General features: G+C 44.4%; 1 protein-coding gene across 1 annotated transcript; it reads left to right on the forward strand.

Moving 5' to 3' along the window:
* Positions 1 to 18470: 18470 nt before the first annotated feature.
* Positions 18471 to 24171, forward strand: LOC130862824 (BRISC and BRCA1-A complex member 1-like). The gene is made up of 5 exons (XM_057752640.1): positions 18471 to 18813; positions 19334 to 19392; positions 22168 to 22297; positions 22397 to 22483; positions 23867 to 24171. The coding sequence occupies exons 1-5, from the start codon at positions 18514 to 18516 to the stop codon at positions 24065 to 24067; spliced, it is 777 nt and encodes a 258-aa protein (XP_057608623.1). The 5' UTR covers positions 18471 to 18513; the 3' UTR covers positions 24068 to 24171.
* The last annotated feature ends 1137 nt before the right edge of the window (positions 24172 to 25308 follow it).

Below are 25308 nucleotides of genomic sequence, written 5' to 3' on the forward strand. Positions count from 1 at the left end.
GAGAGAAAGGAAAACAAGTCCCCTCCACCAGGGGACTGGCTGTCACAATCCCACTCCCAGCTGGCAGGGAACCCGTTGCAAACAGCCAATGCTCCTGGTCAGAGGAAACTCTTGTCTGGTTTAACTCACGCCACTTTCGAGGCTTCTGTTGCCAAGGAGAAGCCAGATTCGAAACCCGCGGCTGCTGTCAAAGTTGCTGTTCCTTCAGCTCAAAGTTGACAAGTATAGTGCCCAGGCGGAGTAGGCATGGGGTGGAGGGAGAGGGAGGAGAGGGCGCTGCTGGTTTGTGCACAGTGCTGTGGGTGTAGGAGCTATTCACTGCCACCACCATCACAGTCCCGGCGCGGAGAGCATGGTGCCTGGAACCGCCGCAGGCGGGTGGAGCGGTGCGTGGTCGCCAGGGGAGGTGGCTCAGCCTCTCCCAGCCGCTCAGCCACTGCGCACGCTTCGCTCCAGGCCTCCTCCCAGTCGTCCTCCTTCTAACAGAGCTTCTGGTTTGTGGAGAGAAGGGATCCCCTGGTGGTTTTACCACACACTAAACCCACACATGTTTCATTCAAGCCATTCACAGCGGCTTTTACTCGGAAGCTATGAGCAACCAGGGAACAACGGCGGCGGCGCCGCGGAGCCTGCGTGGCTAGAAGCAAGGATATGAACTCCACGTCTATATCCCTAGATATTCCAACCAGCCCGACCTAACCGTCCACCACCCAGGAGAGGGGAGGATCTCAGGACCGGGGGTGCGGGTGGGGATCCCTGGAGAACGTAGAAAGGGCGAGACTCTTCGACCTGCAACAATTGGTATCAGCTGATGCGCATGCTCAGGCCTCAGACTACCCCAGGGAATAGCGACACATTCACAGTCTTAGATTCCCTGGAGCAGCGGCAGAAGAGAAACAGAGTTCACAGGTTTCATTCAGTCCATGAGAGAGAGGGGTGTAACGTGAGCAGTCTCCAGGCGACCCACTGCCTTTAACATTGACTTTGAAAGCATCCTGCCTGGAGGTGGGAGTGAGGGCAGTTCACCAGAGCATAAGGAAAGCAGCATCCTTGATGTGCTCAGAACTCAGAACTGACAGCAGAGGGAGACCGAACCCCAGCAAGTTGCCCATGCCTTTCAAACCCTGTATAGCCATCATGGTATAGCTAATAAAACAGACAAATGCCCGCCCAATTGAGGGGTAAAAAAGAAGGAAGGAATAACATATTGTAAAATGGAGACAAACGCAACAACAGAATTATCTAAGAATACAAGAGAAAATATGATAATTGTGATAAAGAGCCACAAACTGTATCCTAAGCACTTCGATTTGTGAATATGTGTTTACACGGCAAGGCGGACTCTACGATGAGCTTCAACTAAATATCTGGAGACAGGAAGAGCGTCATAGTTTATAAAGTGGTGTATTACAACACAAGGACCCAAGAAGAGAAAGGTCACATGGGTGGGGAGAGCTGAGAAGATGAAACCAAGACATAAGGCTTCAAGATGAGAACTGGGATAAGGGACACAAATGTGCTCATGCTAATTCATACCTCCAGCTTCCAGAATCCATTTTTCCATTGACCCTGATAAACTTGCATGCATTTTTCAGAGCAGTGATACCACACTAATGAACAAATCAATCTGAAAATGTAACAACAGGATTAATTTTACAGAAAAAAAAACTCCACAAAATAGCTCAAGGAATAAAAATTGAAGAAACAGTAAGCCATCACATTCAAGAGACCAAATCAGTTATCAATGTGTACTCATAAGAAAGTGCTGGGCCTTCATATAGTCTTGGGACTAAATGTACATTTGTGCAAAATGTTTGAAATGTACTGAGTTCTCTTTAAAAGCCACAGTGACATTATAATTAGTCAACATCAATCAGTGAAAAATAAATTCCAAATTAGGACCTATAAGATCCACATTCATGTGTACATTCCTCAATTCATTTATATAAGTTAATTGTCCCAAATTAGTTAAATAGTTAGCAAAATATTCTGGGTAGGTTCATTAGAGCAGATCAGTGAACAAATTAAAGTTATCTTCTCACTGAAGTTGACTTCTTTTGGTAGAGACCTAGTAAACAGATAAATACCGTGCATTGTGTTTTATGTTAGATGGTGTGCTATAGAGAAAGGAAGACTAAGACTAAAGAAATAGAGTTGTAGCTAGAGAAGGGTCCCATTCGGTGGATACATAGGATCTGGGTGTCCCTTCCTAGATGACAAGACTGTTAAAAGTAGCATAAGTGATCACAAGATGTTCAATTACCAAAGGTAACAGTAAACAGAGAAATATGCACAAACTTATACAGGAATTTGTTGAGTACTAGCATAACAAATGATGGGGATCTTTGAAGAAGTCAGCAAATGGTCTCAGGAAAAGTTGACAGGCTTATTTTCTTTCCTCGTGCTACCTATGAAACCCACATCAGATTAAAGACCTAGATACAAACATTAAGTATTTAAGGCTTAGAGAAGGATAGTTAAGACATCGTCATCACCGGATCACAGTAAGAACAGCTTTGTTAAACTTGATAGAATAAAAGAAAATGACAACAAATATGACTACAGTAGGGTTTTCCCATTTCTGAGTTAGTAAGGCCATGATCTCTACTTCCACAGGTTGGAACTGCAATGTGTTTGGGAGTATTACGCGGTCCTCATATTGTGCACCAGGTAAAGAAAAACCTAGCTTTAGTTGGTCTTAATGGTCAGAAGCGCTTCTATGTTACAAGATCACAGCCGCCATGAGAAATTTGATATAAATTCTATGTGAGGACATTTCCAGAACAGTTTAGGTCAGGCGGAAAGATGACCCTGAACATAGGCAGTACCATTTCATGGTTTGCAGTTATAGACTGGATAAAAAGGAAGAACCCAGCTGAGAACCAACATTCCTTTTTCTCTGTGAAAAAGATGTGCCTGAGACCTCACTCCCTGCCACAATAAACTGCCTCTCCTTTAAACTGTGAGCCAAGATAGACTCCAACTCTGTTCCATGCCCCTAAAGAGACTGCCAAAGGACGTTCTTACATGTCCTAGAGCCAACAGAAGGGTGTAATATGTAATTTTTGAAATTTTCCCTGGGACTAAGAGGAGCAAGTATTGCAACATGGTCCAGGAATGCTGTGACATTGTTGTCTACCTTTCTGTATTTTCCTTAAAAGATGACATCCTATGAAGTGCTTCATAATCTTATTCTTGTGTTGATGCTCAGACAGGAAGACTGAGCCAGCAGCCTCAAAAAGCAAAAGTGATAAGGGAAAAAAAAACTGAAAAAGAGATGGTCAAGAGACAGAGGCCCATACTGGAGCACCGGACTGAGCTCCCAAGGTCCTAACAAGGAGCAGAAGGAGGGAGAACATGAGCAAGGAAGGCAGGACCACAAGGGGTGCACGCACCCAGAGATAGTGGGTCTGATCTAATGGGAGCTCACCAAGGCCAGCTGGACTGTGACTGAAAAAGCATGGGATAAAACCGGACTCTCTGAACATGGCGGACAATGAGAGCTGATGAGAGGCCAAGGAAAATGGCATGGGGTTTTGATCCTACTTCATGTTCTGGCTTTGTGGGAGCCTAGACAGTTTGGATGTTCACCTTCCTAGACCTGGATGGAGTGGGGAGGACCTTGGACTTTCCACAGGGCATGGAACCCTGACTGCTCTTGGGGCTGGAGAGGGAGGAGAAGAGGAGTGGGGGGAGGGGGAGAGGGGCGGGAGGAGGGGTAGGGAAATGGGAGGCGGGGAGGAGGTGGAAAATTTTTTTCAATAAAAAAAAAGAGATGGTCAAGAAGTAAAATATGGAATTTCACGAAAGGTAAGTCCCAAAGGACAAGCAAAATGGAGAAAGCGCTCAACATGAGCTTGTTCAATAACTGCAAATAGAAATACAAATAAAAACATGCTTCTTTTAAACTGTAAATAAATAAATAAAAAAGGAAGACAATTTCATTTGAGAGTCTGGAAAGAAAATGAGAACTCACGGGCTGCTGTTGAAGGAGAAAGTAATTTGTCAATATCTTAAAATATTGAAGGTTTATATCCTATGAATTCAAAACACAAGGTCAAGAATAGAAACTTGCGGAGCTCTTGTGTGTCTTACAACGATTCCTCCCACTTATTTCTATGAGCAACAACAACAGCCAGAATTCCAAGAAAATAATGTAAATGACCACCAAGATAGGAATGGACATTTTCATTAGAGTGTATGCAATGAAAACAAACTAAACGTGCATGTCATATCAACCTGACAGAATGAATATAAGAGAAAAGGATCAGGATTCGGTGGGTTTGCTATACTGTGCCAGCATTTGGGTTATGCATATTATAAGATGTAGATAGAAAGGACATATCTTTGTTTTGATCATTAGTCTCTTCAGAAGTAGGTGAATGGTGATGGGATGTGAAGAACCTTCTATTGTAATTAAAGTATATTTTTAAGAATTCCAAAACAATATCTAGGTTAATTGTAGACTAGGAAAAAAAGTGCCAGAATAAAGTCTGTGGTACTATTTTCCCTCTCACTCTCAAATTACCATGTAAACAATTTTTCTGTTCTTCTTCCTCTGGATAAGATTAAGTGTGTCACTACCTTCCATATTATTCATAAAGGAATAGAGGCTGAACATATAGGGAGAAAACCCCTTTATGTCCTTCCTAGAAGCTCCAGCTGGCATCATTAAAGTGGTGGAAGACAGTTCCCAAGTAGACAGTTATGAGTCGGTGGCTTATGCAAACACCAGAGGGATGCTTGTGTGAATCTGCACACCTCCTCCCTTTCCCCAAGCATCCCCTCCTCCACCTCAACAATGATGCCTTCCTGTTTGGATGGATGCCATGTCCTAGCTCCTTCAGTTTCACAGTGACCATGAAAAAAGCCATGGGGAGCTCTATTGGAGCCAGGCACAATATCAATTTTTTTAGAAAAATGTAGTTTTTTTCCTAAAACACAAGGATACAAATAGTTGCTATCAGATTTGCTCACACAATTTATTATATTAATAAATTAAGTGGATATGAAATTAAGGCTGATATAAAATATAAAAATTCAATGGCACTGTTAATCCAGATATTTGTAATTCTTAGCAGAATTTAAACACCATTAAGAATATATAAGCCTTAATGGGCAATGTGTATGATAAACAAAAGTTTGAAGCAATAGGTTTATTTTCTATGAAAGTTTAGAAGACATTGAAAAAAGAAGTAAAACAAACACCTTTCAAATGAATTCTCAAGGTTTCTCACGGTTGTTGCTATAATTTTAAAAATAGGAAGAGTCATAGCTCATCTATTTCTGAAGTTTCTACATTAAAAGTCAATATCAGAAAAGAAGTTAGCTATTCAGTGTCTGAATTAGAGCAGAGGTCATTTATCTCTACATAAAGGACTAGCTTTGGTTATGGGTATTTTTCCTGTCAGCATTCCACAAGCTTTGTATTACATAGTATTGAGCTTTATAAAAATGAATACATGCAAATTATTACATGTCTCAGTATTTCTATGAAATCTATTATGCTCCGTTTAGTGTCTGATTTGCCAAATAAAACATATTAAAGTAAATTACTACTTCAAATTTTAAGATACATCATTGAACAGAAAATAATTTATGCAGTGGTCAAATACCTTTTCCCTTTATGCTTCAAATAATTAATAAAACTCTATACTCACAAGAGGACTTTTAACATGCTGCCAATAGATCATTATCTGAGAATCAACTGTCCTATTTTGATTTTGACATTTATTACGGAAAATTCTCTTTGTCCTTAGTTATCAATTATTACTTCGCAAAGCTTCATTCACATACCTATTATTCTATTATTATCTTTCACGTATGAAATATTATTTAGAATTAATAGAAAAATATTTTTGTCAGAGATATAACATCAATATAATTATATCTTTATTTTAAAGATCAAGATTATTTATATTTGGAGGCATCCCGAGGCACACACGATTCTATCTCAAAAGGAAAACAAATAAAATATTATTTATTTATTTATTTTTTATTTTTTATTTTTTATTGTTTATTTATTTATTAAAGATTTCTGCCTTCTCCCCGCCACCACCTCCCATTTCCCTCCCCCTCCCCCAACAAGTCCCCCTCCCTCATCATCCCTAAGAGTAATCCGGGTTCCCTGCCCTGTGGGAAGTCCAAGGACCACCCACCTCCATCCAGGTCTAGTAAGGTGAGCATCCAAACTGCCTAGGCTCCCACCAAGCCAGTTTAGATGCTGAAAAAGCATTCGACAAAAATTCAACACCCCTTTATGATGAAGGTCTTGGAGAGATTAGGGAAAAAAGGATCATACCTAAATATAATAAAAGCTATTTACAGCAAGCCGACAGCCAACATTAAATTAAAAGGAGAAAAACTCAAAGACATCCCACTAAAATCAGGAACACGACAAGGATGTCCACTCTCTCCATACCTCTTCAATATAGTGCTTGAAGTTTTAGCAATAGCGTTAAGACAACATAAGGGGATCAAGGGGATTCGTATTGGAAAGGAAGAAATAAAATATTTTTAAATAAAAATTATACTTTATGGCATAAAAACAATTAGTTCTTGGACTACATAAAATATGTTTGCCCCATAATACTACACTGTGCAAAAAGCCAAAATGCAAAAAGAAGCAAAACTGAAGATGAATTAACATGTACATGACCAAATATTTCCAACTTTTTTATGGATGCAAATGCTTAGGAGATATGGCCTCTTTTCTCTTTGAAAATCCAAAGAGAAACAGATAATTTGATACTTACGCAGCCTTGAACCAATCATCATCTAAACAGGAGCCCAGAGCATCTTAGGCTTCAGTTTGTCAGGGTTGCACAAGTGACAGATTGTCTCTAGCAATTACACTGCTTTAGTTTTAGTCCTTATGTTCTACAACATCATTGTAGATAGAATTTTGCAAGAATTATCCAGAAGAATTGCAATATTAAATACATTTTGCTTCTTTCTCTTTCTATGTGGGTTCAAGTGCAGGTTCTGTCAGTAAGATTGTTCTTAAGACTTTTCAAAAACAAATCATTGTATTCTTCTGTTGCTCTGGCTCTGTCAAGCATTTTGCTTGAGTGAGTTGATATTATACAAATTCAAAGGTAGCACAAGCCACACTGCAGAAGCAGGAGTCATTGAGGAAAACAACAAAGACGTGGCTAGTTTGAATCTTCAGCAATGTGACTGGAATACAACCTTTATATAATAAGCTGGTGGGGACGGGCATTCATTTGTAGATGGAAAGGCTAAGAGTGAGCTAAGTTGGCACAGAACTGAACCGTGATTACAGCAGTGACTTGAGTCTCTTGGCAACCTATTCAGTTTTAGCGATGGTAAATAAATCAATGAACACATCTAAGCCTTGCACCTCGACTCTTCTAGCAATTGTTTTCTTGATTCATAGTTGAAATATAAATGGTACAAGCATGAGGCTTGCTTGTGAGCATTGTAAAACTCTATTCTAAAGGGAGATCAACAAAAGGAAAAGGTGCTCAGCATAACCCTCCTGATTCGCTTTCAAGTTTGTTAGGCTTTAGTCCGGAATATGTTCTCTGCTGGAGCTGAGAGTCAAAAGAGGGCCAATCATGGTAAGTGCTCATGTGGGTAGATCTGCTTTATATTACATTTTAATCCACTCAAGATATGGAGAGGGAACAACTGGGTAGTATTACAACAGCAAATTGACTTATCATAGAAATCTTGAATATTAAATTCAAAATTTTCAAGTTTGGACAAATGGGATCAAATTAAGATGACTATTTGCATTGCAGATACATAGGACAACTCTTTTTATTTTCAGGTTTCTCTGCACAGGCTTTTAAACTGGTTCTTGAGGTCTTTTTGTCATGTGTGTCCCTTCAGGAACTCAGCAGCCTTCCTGAGAAGCTGTTTATATAGAAAAGAAAGGGCCTTTTCCTCCCGTGTCAGACCACACACCCGTGACTTAGATTAATGACCCTGAGACATTCTATTCTTTAAAGACGTAACTGTGGTGATTTCAGGGTATCCAGAGGGTGGCCAGCTGGGTAGTGAGTGTAGAGCACTTTCCTCTCCTAGATTTCAAAGTGCTTTTTAGTTCAATGGGAGAGAGAGGGAGGGGGGCAGGAAAATGGAGAGGGAGAGGGAGAGAGAGAGAGGTTATCTACCATAAAACATCCACCAATATTAGATTTCATAACGGAATTTTATTTGAGAAATAAATTTAAATGTAAAAGAAAATAAAAAGTAGTAAGATAGTATATCTCATTCATTTCTAAGATAAAAAATACTGAGAGTCAAGTCTATGGGGTTACCTTCTTAATTATTTATAATGCCAGCCTAACAAAAAGAAAGGAAGGGAGGGAGGGAGAGAAGAAGGGAAGGAAGAAGGGATGGAGAAAAAAACACTAAAAAGCCACCAAGGTGTTGAGAATAAAGTTGTCTAAAGTTGTACAGACTTCCTGCTGAAGGTGCTTGAATGCAGATATTGAAGTGGAAGGAGGAGGAAGCCATGTAATTTCATTTACAGTCCTCTCCTTTTACAAATTATATTATTTTTAAAATCTGTTAATGACATTGGTGGAAAAGGATTGATCCAGAAAAGACTGGGAGAAGAAAAGATGGAGCATATGGAACCACAAACTTTTAATTAGCATCATTAGATAGAAAGGGAATTTCTATCCCTTAAGAAATGCTAACATTTTAATTTCAGTACAGTTGGTAATTAGGACAATGTTGTTTAGTCTAGAAGCTCAGTTGGGCTAAATCTGATGACCTTTACACTTACATGAATCTTTTTATTCAACAATACTTACTTTCCACCTCGGTACAGTGTGGTATTGTGCAATATACGCATCAGTGAGTGGTGAACATAGCCATCCCAGCCAGAATCCTCCATGATCTCCTGAAATACAGAACTCATAAAGCATGGGCACTTCCTTAGGAGATATAATTTGAGAAATTAGCTGCAGACTAGAACAAGGGATGCTGAGAAGACAATAAAATGATCTTGCAAAGAATGGAGGCCAGCACATAGAGACGCCCATGAAAGAGAGAATTTTAAGCTGAGGTTTCTAAGGTTTCTAAGGATGGGAGGAAGAAAAGAGAGCACGCAATTGTTTCAACAAATGACAGGATAAAGCTAACGAAGTAGCAAGAGTGCGGTGAGGCTCAGGATAGAGGAAGAGGTGGCAGAGAGTCTTTTAGGAGTGAACTCACAAGTGTTAATATTTAACCAGGAGCAGGGGCTCACAGGCTGTCCTATGGAGTTCTTTGCAGCAGTAGAACACAACAGGCTGTAAAGAAATATTTGGGCTCAAACCAGCCTTTCTCTCTACTTTCTGATACAGCTTTGTTCTTTCTTCCTGAATTCTGGTTTGCTTTGTACACCAAGCATGTGATAACATATACCTGCCAACACTTCTTATTTAAGCTTTGAAAAAGCCAGTCATAAAAGAAAAAAGAATGGCCTAATTATTTAGTTAGGGGCTCAACATTGTCACATGACCATCCCTGGACTTTTCGTGTATAGTCAGAAATGTGCAAGGCTAAACTGCATCGGCTTGTATGGGTTCCATCACAGCTGTGCTATGCAGAGAAGCACATTCACAGACAGAGCAATTGTGAGGCTTTTCCCGGGAGGAGGAGGTCTGAGCCTCCCCTTCATAAGGAGGACATTTGGGGTCCAGCCCCAAGAGCCTCCTCAGTCTTCAAACTGGACACTAGAGCAAGCAAAAGGAACTTAGGGTATTCTGAGGACAAATAAATTCTCTCACATCATGCTGTTCCTAACGAGTTAATTTACTCTTCTGCTTCTATTCTAATTTTCCTGTCTTAATTATAATTCTTCCCAGCTTCTATTCCTCTAGCCTGCAAACTCTCTTTTCCCATGTGGGGCTTGAAGCAATGATAATAATTACAAGAGGTACTTCTCACTGGTCGAAAGGATATTACTAGGGTAAGCGATAAGGAGCTTAGCCATTTACCATAGCAACACAAGGGTTCAAGTTTACAGGAGTAAGACTGATGAGACTGGGAGGGAGGGGGCACAGTGTCCAGTGACAAACTTTGAGACATAAGTCTATTTCAGTAGGCTTGGCAAATGAAGACTGGGAATGCTTTTTCATAGGGTGCGTTGCATAGTAACCTATGTTAGACACCTGCGACTTTGACCTTGTGCATAGCTGTGAACTTTTAAAGTGTGATGCATTTATAAAAAGCCTTTGGTCTAGTTTGTACTTACTCTAAAGTAAAAGTGAGACAAGCTGATTTTGTGCCATTAGTCTAACCAAAAGGGAGCAAATCAGGCTTTTGATTGTCTATAGTCCTTGTGGGACAATAGATCTAGTTACAAACCATGTCCTAGTATATTTTCTATACCAAAATTATACACATAAATGAAAAGACATCTTCCTGGCCACACACGGATATAGGTGCCCATAAGCTTGAGATACAATCATGAAATTACATAAACACAACACAGTAAGTTACACACTACAGTGCAGATATTGGAGAGACACCAAGCTTTTTTTTTTTTTTTACTTTTTATTGTTTATTTATTTATTAAAGATTTCTGCCTTCTCCTGGCCACCACCTCCCATTTCCCTCCCCCTCCCCCATCAAGTTCCCCTCCCTCATCATCCCTGAGAGTAATCCAGGTTCCCTGCCCTGTGGGAAGTCCAAGGACCACCCACCTCCATCCAGGTCTAGTAAGGTGAGCATCCAAACTGCCTAGGCTCCCACAAAGCCAGTACGTGCAGTAGGATCAAAAACCCATTGCCATTGTTCTTGAGTTCTCAGTAGTCCTCATTGTCCATTATGTTCAGCAAGTCCGGTTTTATCCCATGCTTTTTCAGACCCAGGCCAGCTGGCCTTGGTGAGTTCCTTATAGAACATCCCCATAGTCTCAGTGTGTGGGTGCACCCCTCGCGGTTCTGAGTTCCTTGCTCGTGCTCTGTCTCCTGCTCTTGATTTGGACCTTGAGATTTCAGTCCGGTGCTCCAATGTGGGTCTTTGTCTCTGTCTCCTTTCATCGCCTAAATGTTTTTCTTTGGGTTCACCTTCTTAATTAGCTTCTCTAGGACCACGCATAATAGGCTCAAGGTCGCCTATTCATGGCTAGAAACCAAATATGAGTGAGTACATCCCATGTTCCTCTTTTTGGGTCTGGCTCACCTCACTCAGGATAGTGTTTTCTATTTCCGTCCATTTGCCTGCAAAATTCAGGAAGTCATTTTTTTTTACTGCTGAGTAGTACTCTAATATGTATATATTCCATACTTTCTTCATCCATTCTTCCATTGAAGGGCATCTAGGTTGTTTCCAGGTTCTGGCTATTACAAACAATGCTGCTATGAACATAGTTGAGCTTATACTTTTGTTGTATGATAGGGCATTTCTTGGGTATATTCCCAAGAGTGGTATTGCTGGGTCCAGGGGTAGGTGGATCCCGAAATTCCTGAGAAACCGCCACACTGTTTTCCAAAGTGGTTGCACAAGTTTGCATTCCCACCAGCAATGGATGAGTGTACCCCTTTCTCCACAACCTCTCCAGCAAAGGCTATCATTGTTTTTTATTTTAGCCAGTCTGACAGATGTAAGATGGTATCTTAAAGTTGTCTTGATTTGTATTTCCCTGATCACTAGGGAAGTTGAGCATGACCTTAAATGTCTTTTGGCCATTCGAACTTCTTCTGTTGAGAATTCTCTGTTCAGCTCAGTGCCCCATTTTTTAATTGGGTTGATTAGCCCTTTACGGTCTACTTTCTTGAGTTCTCTATATATTTTGGAGATCAGACCTTTGTCTGTTGCGGGGTTGGTGAAGATCTTCTCCCAGTCAGTGGGTTGCCTTTTTGTCTTAGTGACAGTGTCCTTTGCTTAACACTATCCTGAGTGAGGTGAGCCAGACCCAAAAAGAGGAACATGGGATGTACTCACTCATATTTGGTTTCTAGCCATGAATAGGCGACCTTGAGCCTATTATGCGTGGTCCTAGAGAAGCTAATTAAGAAGGTGAACCCAAAGAAAAACATTTAGGCGATGAAAGGAGACAGAGACAAAGACCCACATTGGAGCACCGGACTGAAATCTCAAGGTCCAAATCAAGAGCAGGAGACAGAGCACAAGCAAGGAACTCAGGACCGCGAGGGGTACACCCACACACTGAGACAATGGGGATGTTCTATCAGGAACTCACCAAGGCCAGCTGGCCTGGGTCTGAAAAAGCATGGGATAAAACCGGACTTGCTGAACATAATGGACAATGAGGACTACTGAGAACTAAAGAACAATGGCAATAGGTTTTTGATCCTACTGCACGTACTGGCTTTGTGGGAGCCTAGGCAGTTTGGATGCTCACCTTACTAGACCTGGATGGAGGTGGGTGGTCCTTGGACTTCCCATAGGGCGAGGAACCCAGATTACCCTTAGGGATGATAGGGAGGGGGACTTGATGGGGGAGGGGGAGGGAAATGGGAGGTGGTGGCGGGGAGAAGGCAGAAATCTTTTATAAATAAATAAACAATAAAAAAAATCATTATTCATTTAGATCTGCTCAGACACAACACGATTACAGGCAGGAATCCAATAAGGTAGATAAATGCAAATTTTATTCATAATCTGAAAATGCAATTTAGGTGAATGTGTTTGCTTATACTTATTTGAAGCTAGCTAATGTAGTGTTTTGAAAAATTTAAATTAACAGTAGGTGTCCATAACTTATAGTTAAGAGTGATTAATGTGCAAAACAACATTTTAAAAACCTAATAACAAGTCTCTCACCTTCTATCAGAATTAGGCATTCACTTGAAAGAGGGAGAATGTCATCATTTTTCACAAAATGAACAGCGACCTGACGTCCTCCTTGGCCTTTGGTGGACCAGACTTTTGAGTCATACAGTCACGTATCCTGCAGCTTGGTATTTAGAGCTTTACTTGAAGCATCTTGTAAAATTTTATCCAAACTGTCCTCATATGGAACTTCTTGCCTAAAACCATTAGTAATGAAGTATCAGAAAACAATAGATGGATATGCTCAAAATTCCAATTTAATAAAGTACTAAAGTTAAAAAAACAAAAACAAAAACCCTTAGGGGTTGCTCGATGATTAAAAGCACTTGCTATTCTCGCATATACCCAAGTTTATTTCCCAGCACCCACTTGGAGCTACACAACCACCCATGATTCCTGTCTGAATCCTGTGGGCATCGGGCATACACATGGTGCACAGACACACATGCAGGTACAACACTAAAACCCACAAAATAAGTGAATACAGAACAAAATTAAAACACTATTTTACATAAAGACTAAATCAGCTAAGCTTTCTTAAACTCAGAAGACAATCCACTTCACAGATTTAACGGATTTTACTCAATAGGTATTTGACATTTTATGGCTTGGTAAATCCTAACCATAAACAGACTTAGACTGCATCGGTGTTGGCAAACACCTGCCATGGAGCATGTGTAGAAGTCAGAGGACAATTTCCTACAACGTGGGCACTCAAGTCATCAGGCTTGGCAGCAGATATAGTTACCTGCTGTCCTAGGCCCAGGACTGGTTTAGAGTCCAAGCTTAGTCGTTCCCAGTACCAATCTGCTGTCTTATACCATCAGCTCTATCTTCATCCCAGTTAATTCCACTGCCACAGGGAGCCTACTTTAAAACAGTGTTAACTTCACTTATTGTTAATAATAAGTCATATAAGTCACATGAGTTTTCATAGAGTAGAAATGGCATGGCTTGGAATCAAAAGGTTTAAGTCCTTGTCCCGATTCTGTCCCCAGCTGTGTGTAACTTCAGGCTGTCTTACATTCTCTAAGATGTTTTCGTTCAAGATCATATGGGTAAAAAACAGACTCCTTGAGTTTTATGAAATGGGATTTAAGGATTGAATTTCTCTGAAAACATAATAATCTCAGATTTTGTAAGGTAAACCACACATACATTATTATGTGGACATTGTGCAAGTGTGTTTTTACAAGACAGTGCACTAGAGTTTCAGCTTCATAAATGCCCAGTGTGCATGTTCATGCAGTAACTGTATTTCCCAAAATATCATTTTCTATGTTTCAAGGAAAGATGGTACATTATATTGAAAGGACTAATAGGAGATAAAGTTTATGATCTAAACATGTTTTGAGATGAATACTGTTAAGTTCCAAACCTGGGACAAATGGCTGAGGTGCCCATTTAACATCAAAGCTAGACCTGGCAGCCAGGTTCTCCCAGCATCCCTCAGTCCCTACCTGTTACATACCCTGCCCTCTAGCCCTCTACCCTGAACTCTCCAGCCCAGTGCTGCCCTTCCCTGGAGGCTCTTCAGTATTTAATCTAGACATTTTGCTCACTTTCCCTTTTTAAACCTTTAAACTGCAAGCAGCAGCAGCTGATGTCCTCCCCTCTGCCTTCACCTCCCCATGACTCACAGGGCTCAGTCTGGTCATCCCATGAGGGACTCTGCCAGATATCTCTTCCTCTGTGCTCTCCCATATACCTGTAGTAAACATTCTCCTCCACAGTACCTAGAGCAGTCATGTCCTTTCCTTTTTAGTTCTTTTTTTTCATTCAAATATGTATTAATAAGATTATAAAAGGGGGCTGGAGAGATGGCTCAGAGGTTAAGAGCATTGCCTCCTCTTCCAAAGGTCCTGAGTTCAATTCCCAGCAACCACATGGTGGCTCACAACCATCTGTAGAGGGGTCTGGTGCCCTCTTCTGGCCTGCAGGCATATAAACAGACAGAATATTGTATACATAATAAATAAATAAATATTTTTTAAAAAGATTATAAAAGGTCTCATAATTTTACGTATTCACATAATAACTGTTTAGAATGAAGACACCACACTTAACTATATTACCATTATTAAACATAACAGAAAATTTTCAGTTGTGTGTATTCAACCTATGAAAATTTGAATTTCAAGCCTGAAAATAACAACTATTTCAAGTCAGCAATGGTGGCACACACCCTTAATCCTAGCACTTGGGAGACAGAGGCAGGTGGATCTCTGTGAGTTTGAGGCCAGCCTGGTCTACAAGAGCTAGTTTCAGGGTGGACTTCAAAGCTACAGAGAAACCATGTCTCAAAAAACTAAAAAGAAAAGAAAAAAAAAGAATGACTCAAAAGGATTTTCTTTGTAGAAATTAGTACTTTCCCTTCAAATCGTCAGCATTTTTAAAAATACTACAAATCAAATCATGATGTGCTCATTTTAATACTTAAACCCCTTCTCTCTGTCTCTCTCTGTCTCTTTGTCTCTCTCTGTCTCCGTCTCTCTGTCTCTCTCTCTGTTTCTCTCTCTCTCACACACACACAGGCATACATATATACAAACAACAAACAATATGGCATGATTTTTTTTTTAAATTTTGGGAAATACTTACAATGAATGACATTTAGGACAAAAAAGTTTAACAGACTGGAAAAGTCTTCTGGGCATATATGATCTCAGTTTTGCATGGATTCGATATTGTTGAGGAGCTTTTTGCTTCAAAATGGCACAAATTGGTGTTTTCATTAAATACTGGTGATCTGTAAGTACTGTAAAGAATTTTTACATTCAATCAGAATAAATAACGTATGGGCGTCTTAGCTGTGCTTGGCTAAGCAAAGACGTATTATAAAATCAGTCTCAGCTACAGTTACTAAATATGCACCTAAGGCCCACAGACAGTGCCAGGCACAGAACAGACCCCCGCAGACTACAGAATAGCTGTGGGCCACTGTAGCACGTGGAATCTGATTAAACACTGCATGGTTACATCTTTATACCATTAAATACTATGTTTTATGTATTTTTATATGGAACTAATAGAAATTTCTAGTAACTTCTAATTTATGCAAAACAGGAAGGTTTATTTCAACAAGAAAATAAATGTTAACCTTTGCAAAATGTGAAACAGTTCACTGCCCACCTTGGAGACAACTCGCTAGGCAACAGCTTACATTCCAATTTATAGTTCATCAAACAAATGCTAACAAAACACATTCACTAAAAATTATCTGCCACACAGGCTCTTGTCCTGGGTATCTCAAATTCAAGAATTTATTGAACTTTCCTTCATTTAAGAGTTAGAATGTGAGAACGGAACTGGTCAGTAGGGGAACCCAATTATCACAGACGTGCTCAGTGTGCGAAAGAAAAGGAATTCATTTTCTAAGTAGGAAAGGGAAGTAGGAGAGGGGGAAGGAGGTGTGGGAGAAAGGAAGCAATCAGAGTTACAACAGAAGAACAGCACAAGGAAATGCCTGCGACATATAAAACTGGAAGGCTGGGGATCAGGGACTGAGTTTACACTAAACAGCTCTTCCTCGGCCCCTTAGACACTGTTCTAAGTAACACTCTCCTACTTAGGAAACAGAACTGATGCACAAGCCCTACAACCCCCGAACAATCAGGAACATTACTTCTATACATAGATTAAATCCAACAAAACCCTCAAGGAATATATTTTTCTCATGTGGCGAATGGCTAAGCTTTGTAGTGAGACACTTGTTCTGTGTAGCCCTGATCAATTTAAAATAAAATGAAATACTGCTGCATTTCACATTGAGGTAATGTTTTAAAATAATTAAACTTTGTATTACTTTCAGATTTAAAGCAAAATTGTGAGAACATAAAGCCATCCTGAATATGCTGTTAAGATCCAACAATTGTAACACACTCTTCTCATGATCTACACTTTACAATTTTGTTACTGAATTATTGGCAACAGCTTCCAGAAATTATGGAATTCTCCTGTTTTCTCCTAACAATTACGTCACGAGAACAATTTGTCTCGTTGACAGAGCTGCAGTGTCTGTTTCAAAGACAATACAATTTTAACACTGCTATTTGCTTATCAGATTTTTAAGTTTTCTCTCCCACTGTCTTTATGTTTCTGCTCTAATCCTAACACTGCAGAATACTTGTCCCTCATGTGTTCACATTCCATCTTTAAGTGATCCCCAGTCTGTCTGTGTTTACTTCATGCCACTGACTTGAGAAGGAGACAATTAGTTTGCTGAGTAGCATCATTTTAGATCGGGGTGGTATTTCCTCACACTCAGATTCTAGCCATGAGCTTGTGGCACAGAGATTACATACGTGACACTGGTTCTCAATGCATCCTATGAAGTGGTCTGAGAGAGGACACTGCCCTCCAGGAGAGGGAAACCATGCAGTTGAGTAAAGAATGTCCAGCATAGCCGGGCGGTGGTGGCGCACGCCTTTAATCCCAGCACTCGGGAGGCAGAGGCAAGCAGATCTCTGTGAGTTCGAGACCAGCCTGGTCTACAGAGCTAGTTCCAGGACAGGCTCCAAACCCACAGAGAAACCCTGTATCGAAAAACCAAAAAAAAAAAAAAAAAAAAAAAAAGGAAATCACCACACTGACATCCAAAGAGCCTGTACCAGCTTGCATTCCCACCAGCAATGCAGAAGTGTTCCCTTTTCCCCACAACCTCTCCAGCATGAGCTGTCATCTGTGTTTTGGATCTTGACCATTCTTACAGGCGTGAGATGGAATCTCAGAGTTGTTTTGATTTGCATTTCTCTGATGACTAAGGATGTTGAACATTTCCTTAAGTGTCTTTCAGCCATTTTAGATTCCTCTGTTGAGAGTTCTCTGTTTAGGTCTTTACTCCATTTTTTAAAATGGATTATGTGTTCTTTTGGTGTCCAATTTCTTGAGTTCTTTGTATATTTTGGAGAACAGACCTCTGTCTGATGTGGGGTTAGTGAAGATCTTTTCCCATTCTGTAGGCTGTCGTTTTGTCTTATTGGCCGTGTCCTTTGCTTTACAGAAGCTTTTCAGTTTCAGGAGGTCCCATTTATTAATTGTTTCTCTCCGTGTCTGTGCTGCTGGGGTCCTATTTAGGAAGTGGTCTCCTGTGCCAGTGCATTCGAGTGTACTTCCCACTTTCTCTTCTACAAGGTTCAGTGTGGCTGGCTTTATGTTGAGGTCTTTGATCCATTTAGACTGGAGTTTTGTGCATGGTGATAGATATGGATCTATTTTCATTCTTCTACATGTTGATATTCAGTTATGCCAGTACCACTTGTTAAATATGCTTTCTTTTTTTCCATTTGATATGTTTTTTTTCCTTGTCAAAAATCAGGTGTTCGAAGATGTGTGGATTGATATCCGGGTCTTCTATTTGGTTCCATTGATCCTCCTGTCTGTTTTTATGCCAATACCAGGCAGTTTTCAGTACTGTAGCTCTGTAGTAGAGTTTGAAGCCAGGTATTGTGATGCCTCCAGAAGTTCTTTTATTGTACAAGATTGTTTTGGCTATCCTGGGATTTTTGCTTTTCCATATGAAGTTGAGTACTGTTCTTTCGAGGTCTGTGAAGAATTTTGCTGGGATTTTGATGGGCATTGCATTGAATCTGTCTTGGCCTCACTCATGAGGGAGCCGTTCTGCAATGAGATTCCCACGCAGCAAGGGGCTCATAGCTCAGCTTCTGGCTTTAGTAACCAGTTGCTTTCAAAAACTCTTAACGCAGGACCCTGGCTTCCGCTATCCCCTCTCCATCCAAGCACCCGGGAGCCATGGAGGTGGCTGAGGCCAACAGCCCCACTGAGGAGGAGGAAGAAGAGGAGGAGGAGGAAGGGGAGGAGCCGACACCCGAGCCCAGGCCTCATACTCGCTCCAACCCTGAGGGGGCCGAGGACCGGGCTCTGGGAGCCCAGACCAACGTGGGCAGCCGCAGTGAGGGCGAGGGTGAGGCGGCCAGTGCAGATGATGGAGCAGCCAGTGTCCCAGGAGCCGGGCCCAAGCCCTGGCAGGTACCAGCACCAGCACCTGAGGTCCAGATTCGAACACCACGGGTCAACTGTCCAGAGAAGGTGGTATGTCTTGGTCGGAGATGAAGGGATGGGGTCCTCAGACAGGCCACTCCTGCCTTGTGAGAGTCTCTAAATTGCTGCCTTATTTTCCTGTGGGTTCCAGGAGCACCACACACTTGGTGATCTAAACATATTTTTATGTGTGGCACCTGGACCTCCACATGTGTCCCCAGCCCCTCCCTGGGGGTCCTAAGCAGGAGCTCCATCCCTGAGCCACACCCCCAGCCCCTCACTGGGAGATTCTAGGCGGGGGCTCCACCCTGAGCCACGCCCACAGCCCTTCACTAGGGGACTCCAGGCAGGGGCTCCACCCCTGAGCCACGCCCCCATCCCCTCATTGGGAGATTCTAGGCAGGGGCTCCACCCTGAGCCACGCCCCCATCCCCTCACTGGGGATTCTAGGCAGGGGCTCCACCCTGAGCCACGCCCCCAGCCTCTCTTGAGCACTATGTCTGGGTCCCACCCTAGCTGTCTTAGCTCTGTCTGGTTTCATCCTATACTCTGTCTTCTGTTTGTGTTTCAGATCATCTGTTTGGATCTTTCAGAGGAGATGTCTGTGCCAAAGCTGGAGTCCTTTCATGGGTACGTGGCACTGGGCTTGAATATGGGCAGCTCAGAATGCATAGGGACCTTGTTACCCAGTAGGATCTAGGTGTCCATGACACAGTTTCAGGGCTTGTGGCCTTCTAGGCTTCTGTCCATATGTGTGACACTCTTAGGAGCCTAGTGATCCTGGCGTGTGTGTGTGGTGGGGGCTCAGGTTGATGGGGCAGGCCACTGTCAGGTGAGTTCTGTGTGCCCCTGGCAGGTGTAGTAGGTGTCACATCTGGAGAGGCCTCAGGGCTCTGTATGGGATAAGAAAAAGACCACAGGAGCTGGTGGCACAGCCCTGCCATCTCAGCACTGGGAGGTGGAGATGGAGGAATCAGGAGGTTTGGGCAGTCAGTAATTTGGGTGCCAGTTTGGGTTCCACAGCAGACTTGAGGCTAGCCTGCACTCTATGGTGAGTTTGAGGCTAGCCTGCACTCTATGGTGAGTTAGAGGCTAACTTGGTATATTAGTCTGGGTGCTCTAGAAGAACAAAGCTGATGAATGAATGTGTATACACACGCAATTATATATATAGATAAATACATTTATAAAGGCGATTATTAGAGTGACTCAGGCTGTGGCCCAGCTACTCCAACAATGGCAGTCTGCTAAGGGCAAAGTTGTTCAGTGCATGAGGCTGGGTGTCTCAGCTGGTCTCCGGTATATGCTGCAGTCCTGAAGAAGCAGGCTCTAATGACAGTGAAGGAATGGACTTGCTAGTGAGAGCCAGAGCAAGCAGGCAAAGCCAAGTGTTCCTTCGTCCCTGTCATTTACATAGGCTGCCAGCAGCAGAGGGCGTGGTGCAGGTTGAAGGTGGCCCTTTCCACTTCGGAAGCTGTGTATGAGAAGTGGGAGATCTGTATTAGAAGCAGGTCTTCCCACTTCAAATGATTTAATTAAGAAAAGAGTGCCTCAGCCGGGCAGCGGTGGTGCACGCCTACAATCCCAGCACCTGGGAGGCAGAAGCAGGTGAATTTCTGAGATATCAAGGCCAGCCTGGTCTACAGAGTGAGTTCCACCTGTGTCTGCCTCTTGAATGCTGGGCTTAAAGGTGTGTGCCACCACCTCACATCAAATTTATCAATATATTTTTGAGACTTTCTCATGTAGCCCAGCTTAGCATTGAATTCACCGTGTAGCTAAGGATGGCGTTCAGCTCCTGATTCACCTGCTTCCACCTCCTGAGCGCTGGGATGACAGTGTGCTGGAGAGGAACCCTCAGCCACATGGCTGCTGAGCTGCTACAGGCACTTCACCCACTGAGCTGCAGGCACTGCACCTGAATCCCAGCCCCAGCAAAGCTCAGGGGTTTTGCTCAGTGAAATCACAAATAGAATGAATATTCCATGTATGATATTATAGAAATTACATACAAGACCCAACATGCAGCCAGGTGTTGGGGTGCAGGAGAGTCAACCTAGCACTTAGAAGCTGAGGCAGGAGGATTCCTAGTTAGAGGCCAGCCTTACCAACAAATATCTAGACTCTGTTTCAAAACCACAAAATGAACCCCTTCCCTCAAAAAAAGCATTGACAGAAAGCTGGCTGTTAATCCACAGTGATCCAGACCCACAGCCACCGAAAACCCAGGCCGCCCAGAGTGGTGGAGGGGTGGGTGTCAGCGAGCCTGACTCCAGGGGACATCCACTGCAGCAGGGCTGGCATTCAGTTACCTAGAAAGTCACAACCCTGTCATTCACCTGGTGGCTCCCCCAGAATTGAGGATGCAGTAGATGTGGCAGGAGAGGGGAGCCCTGGAGGGTCTGCAGGGGGTTAAGGCTACCACCCACTTTATGATGATTGAAAGGCAGCGGGCTTAGAGAGGTGCTGTGCTGGTGGGAATATACGTCTACCCCAGGGGTCACACTGCCTACCCCAGGGGTCACACAGTCTACCCCAGGGGTCACACAGCTACCCCAGGGGTCACACAGCTACCCCAGGGGTCACACTGCCTACTCCAGGGGTCACACAGCTACCCCAGGGGTCACACTGCCTACCCCAGGGGTAACACAGCCTACGTAGGGGTCACACAGCTACCCCAGGGGTCACACAGCTACCCCAGGGGTCACACTGCCTACCCCAGGGGTCACACAGCTACCCCAGGGGTCACACAGATACCCCAGGGGTCACACAGCTACCCCAGGGGTCACACTGCCTACTCCAGGGGTCACACAGCTACCCCAGGGGTCACAGTGCCTGGCCCCAGAGGTTCCCGTCATCTCCCAGGATCCAGGTCAGAAAAGGCCCCTGCCTCCGAGCTGGCACCTCGTCCTTACCGTTTCTTCAGATCTAGAAGGTCTCTTCAGTCTCATGTGAGTGGTCACCCAGAGTGGGGATGCCTTGGTTCCTTCCCCAGACAGGTGCAGACAGAGTTGAGGCTGCCCAGTGTGTGTGTGTGTGTGTGTGTTTGTGTGTGTATGTCGAGGGGGTGGGCAGCCTGGGACAAGATCCTGTGTCCAGCGGTGGGGCTTGAATTTATTAAGGCTTTTAAAGAAGTCATACGGGTTTCATTATGTATTTATTTTGTGTGCAAGCACATGTTCCACGGTAGCTGTGTGGGTCGGGGGAACTTGTGAGAATCCTTCTCTGCTTCCTCGCGTGGCCCTGACTGCAGGTGCCTCTAGCCCCGGCGCTGTCTCTCTGGCCCTGGCTTTAACATGCAGGACTGCTAGGATCGTGGCTGTGGGATTCAGCTGTGATAGGTGGGGTTCCGGCCACGGCTTGTAGGCGGCTGAGGACCCAGCTGTCCCCCTTCTACCTCTGTAGCCAGCAGAAGACTGAGCTGCCAGTCACAGAGAATGTGCAAACCATCCCGCCCCCCTACGTTGTGCGCACCATCCTGGTCTACAGCCGCCCTCCCTGCCAGCCCCAGTTCTCCATGACTGAGCCCATGAAGGTAAGCCTGGAGGGAAGGGAGGGCAGTGGTTAGACACCAAAGGGGACCTCCCGGGACCACAGGCTGGAGTGCACCCCATCCTGGTCTCATTCACTGCAGAAGATGCTCCAGTGTCCCTACTTCTTCTTCGACATCGTCTGCATCCACAATGGCACCGAGGAGAAGGAAGACAAGAGGAGGTGGAAGGTGAGAGAGACATCACAGTGGAGTCTGACTTGGACCTGCCCCGGCAGTCATTTAACAGCTGCTCCCTACATTCCACTTTGAGTTGGTGGTGACTGACTTGGGAGGCTGTGGCCTTAGCAGCCAGCCACACCATTACTCGCACCTCCTCCCGACTCTACCCTGCTGCACTGTCTGCCCGCAGCGCCCTCCCCTCCCAACTTCTCCAGGCCTTACCTTTCTTATGCTCGGACTTGCCCTGTGAGCGGGTCGCTAATACCTGTGAGTTTCAGTTTACAGACTGCAAGGTGGGGTAGGTAAGGCGCCTGCAGGCAAGCACGAGGACTCGCACTCAGTCCCGGGACCAGCATGGTGGAAGCACTGACTCCCAGGGGTTATATCCCGACCTCTATATGCCTGCACATTCTCACACATGTACCCACACACCCATGCACACCTGTGCGTGAGGCACCTGAAAGGCTGAGGCAGGGGTTGTGACATGATAGGGATGTTGTGTGACAAGACATTTCCTGGACAGACACAGCACTCACCCCTGAGAGGAGCCCACGGCACACCAAAGTACAATGGACACCACGACGTCCAGCTTGATGAACCAGTGAATTTACTGGGGTTGCTTACAGGAATAGGGTGAGCGGTCACCTACAGGAGCATAAATGACAGCTACATCACCAAAGCCCACACAGCAGGACTGACAACTCACAGACTGGGAGCCTGGAGCACACTGCACAGCCTGCAGGCTGGAGAGTGTCCCGTCCACATAACTCTGGTCTAAACCTCTCCAGGCCACTGAGGAGCTCCTTACCCCAGCAGGGAGGGCCTAGTGAATCTGCTCAGTTTCAGGGACTTCCTGAAGCTGTTTGGAGTTGTTTGCCTTCCTGCCTAAGGAGCTTCCCTGCAGGGTAGAATGTTTATCTCAGAAAACTCTGAACTACAGAGTGAGGCCTTGTTTTAGGGACTAGGAAATGCGGGTGGCAGGTGCTGCTGTGGGCCCTCCCACGCCTTCCCCTCTGGTTTGGATCAGAGTCTCTTGTTGCCAAGGCAGCCGCCTTGCAAGGGAGAGCACTGGGATGCAGGTCATGTCCTGCTGCGTTCAGCTGTCCACCTAACTGTGTGTGTGTGTGTGGGGGAGCACTTACCTGGCAGATACTTTACTCACCAAGACCCCTCTCACCAGCACTTTGGGCTTCTAGGGTGCCCAGGTCCTGGCTGCTTGGTGGGTGCCAGCCAATGTTTGCTGACTGCATTAGTAGTTTCTGGCCTGACCAACTCCTCTTCACCCCTCAGGACCCACTCTAGATGCCCCTTCTTCTAGGACGGCCTCCAGGGGCAGGGAGGGCCTCTGAGGGCTAATGCCAACCCTGAACAGCCTCTCCTTGGCCCCCGCAGGATGTATTCTCCTTCATGGGCAGCCTGGACACCAAGGGCACCAGCTACAAGTATGAGGTGGCACTGGCTGGGCCGGCCCTCGAGCTACACAATTGCATGGCCAAGCTGCTGGCCCATCCACTTCAGACGCCTTGCCAGACCCATGCGAGCTATAGCCTGCTGGAGGATGAGGAGGCTGGTGAGGGCGAAGCCACTGTGTGACCCGTGGCATTTCTGCACCGTTCAGGAGCCCGGTGCACCCACACCCACTCCTACTGTGTCTGCTGTAAATTCTTCCTGGGACCAGTTTGTCACCAGAATAAAAATCTGAGGCTTCTGAGCCTGCCTTCTGGTCATTTTAGGTTCACCGAAACAGAAAACAGGAGCTGAACTGAACAGTCTGGCATGGCTTCTGGCTCGGCCGGATCCATCTCGGTGTCCTGATGCCATTATGACTTGGGCTGTTCTCACCCTCTGACTGGTGTTAACTGCACTTTGCAACCTCCTCTTCACCCTACAGAACCCACCCCAGACGTCCTTTCCTCCAGAGACAGGGGTCATCTTTTGCATGCAAGACCGGCGTGGCCCCCACAGGAAGGTCCTCCTGGACACCCAAGGGTCCCAGCTCCAAGTGGGAAGCGGGTTGGGGTGACATCTATTACCCCACCACCCCAACAGTTCTGCAGTACTGTTTGGACCTGTGTGGCCTCACCATGAGCGATCACCACCCAGGGGTCTAGGATGGGGACATTTGGTGGGCGCCCCAGAAGAGGAAGGCAAACCTGGAGTCCCGCCTTCCCAGGTCAGGCCACAGAGGTTCATCCACTCCACCTTCTCAGTTGATAGAAACCAAAATGGCAGTGGGTGGGAGTCGGGCTCACTTTGATGTGGGAGACAGAGGCGGGAGGATGGCCAGTTTTAGGTCAGCAGGGGCCACATCGAGAAGCCTTGATTCAAAAGGATTATGAACAGAAATAGACCGGACCTGGTGATGATTCAGCCGTTCAGAGCACTGGTTGTGCGTGCAGAGAACCTGGGTTCGATTTCCACGGTTGGGCTCACAGCTTATGTTCCGGGCTTTCCGATGCTGCTTCTGGTCTCCATGGACACCAGGCACACATGGTACACAGACAGGCATGCAGGCAAAACACCCACACATTTAATTTTAAAAAGTAGGTCAGCTTGATTAAATGTTTTCTGGCCTCTTCATTTATTTGCCACTTAGTGTTGAGTCCTGTCTTCCATTTGCAAATAAGGAAAATGCAGCTCTTTAGAAAATTTTATTTAATTAATTTGTGTGCGCGCGCACGTACGCTTGTGCAGGCTCACAGCCAAGGCACACATGTGTATGTTAGTCTGTTCTCTTTCCAATGTCTGCGTCCTGTGGTTGGGATCAAACTCAGGTCCTGAAGCTTGGCAGCAAGCACCCTTATCCGCTGAGCTATCTCCAGGCCCTGGCGAAG

The sequence above is a fragment of the Chionomys nivalis genome, chromosome 20, assembly GCF_950005125.1.
Source record: "Chionomys nivalis chromosome 20, mChiNiv1.1, whole genome shotgun sequence".
NCBI classification, from domain to species: domain Eukaryota; kingdom Metazoa; phylum Chordata; class Mammalia; order Rodentia; family Cricetidae; genus Chionomys; species Chionomys nivalis.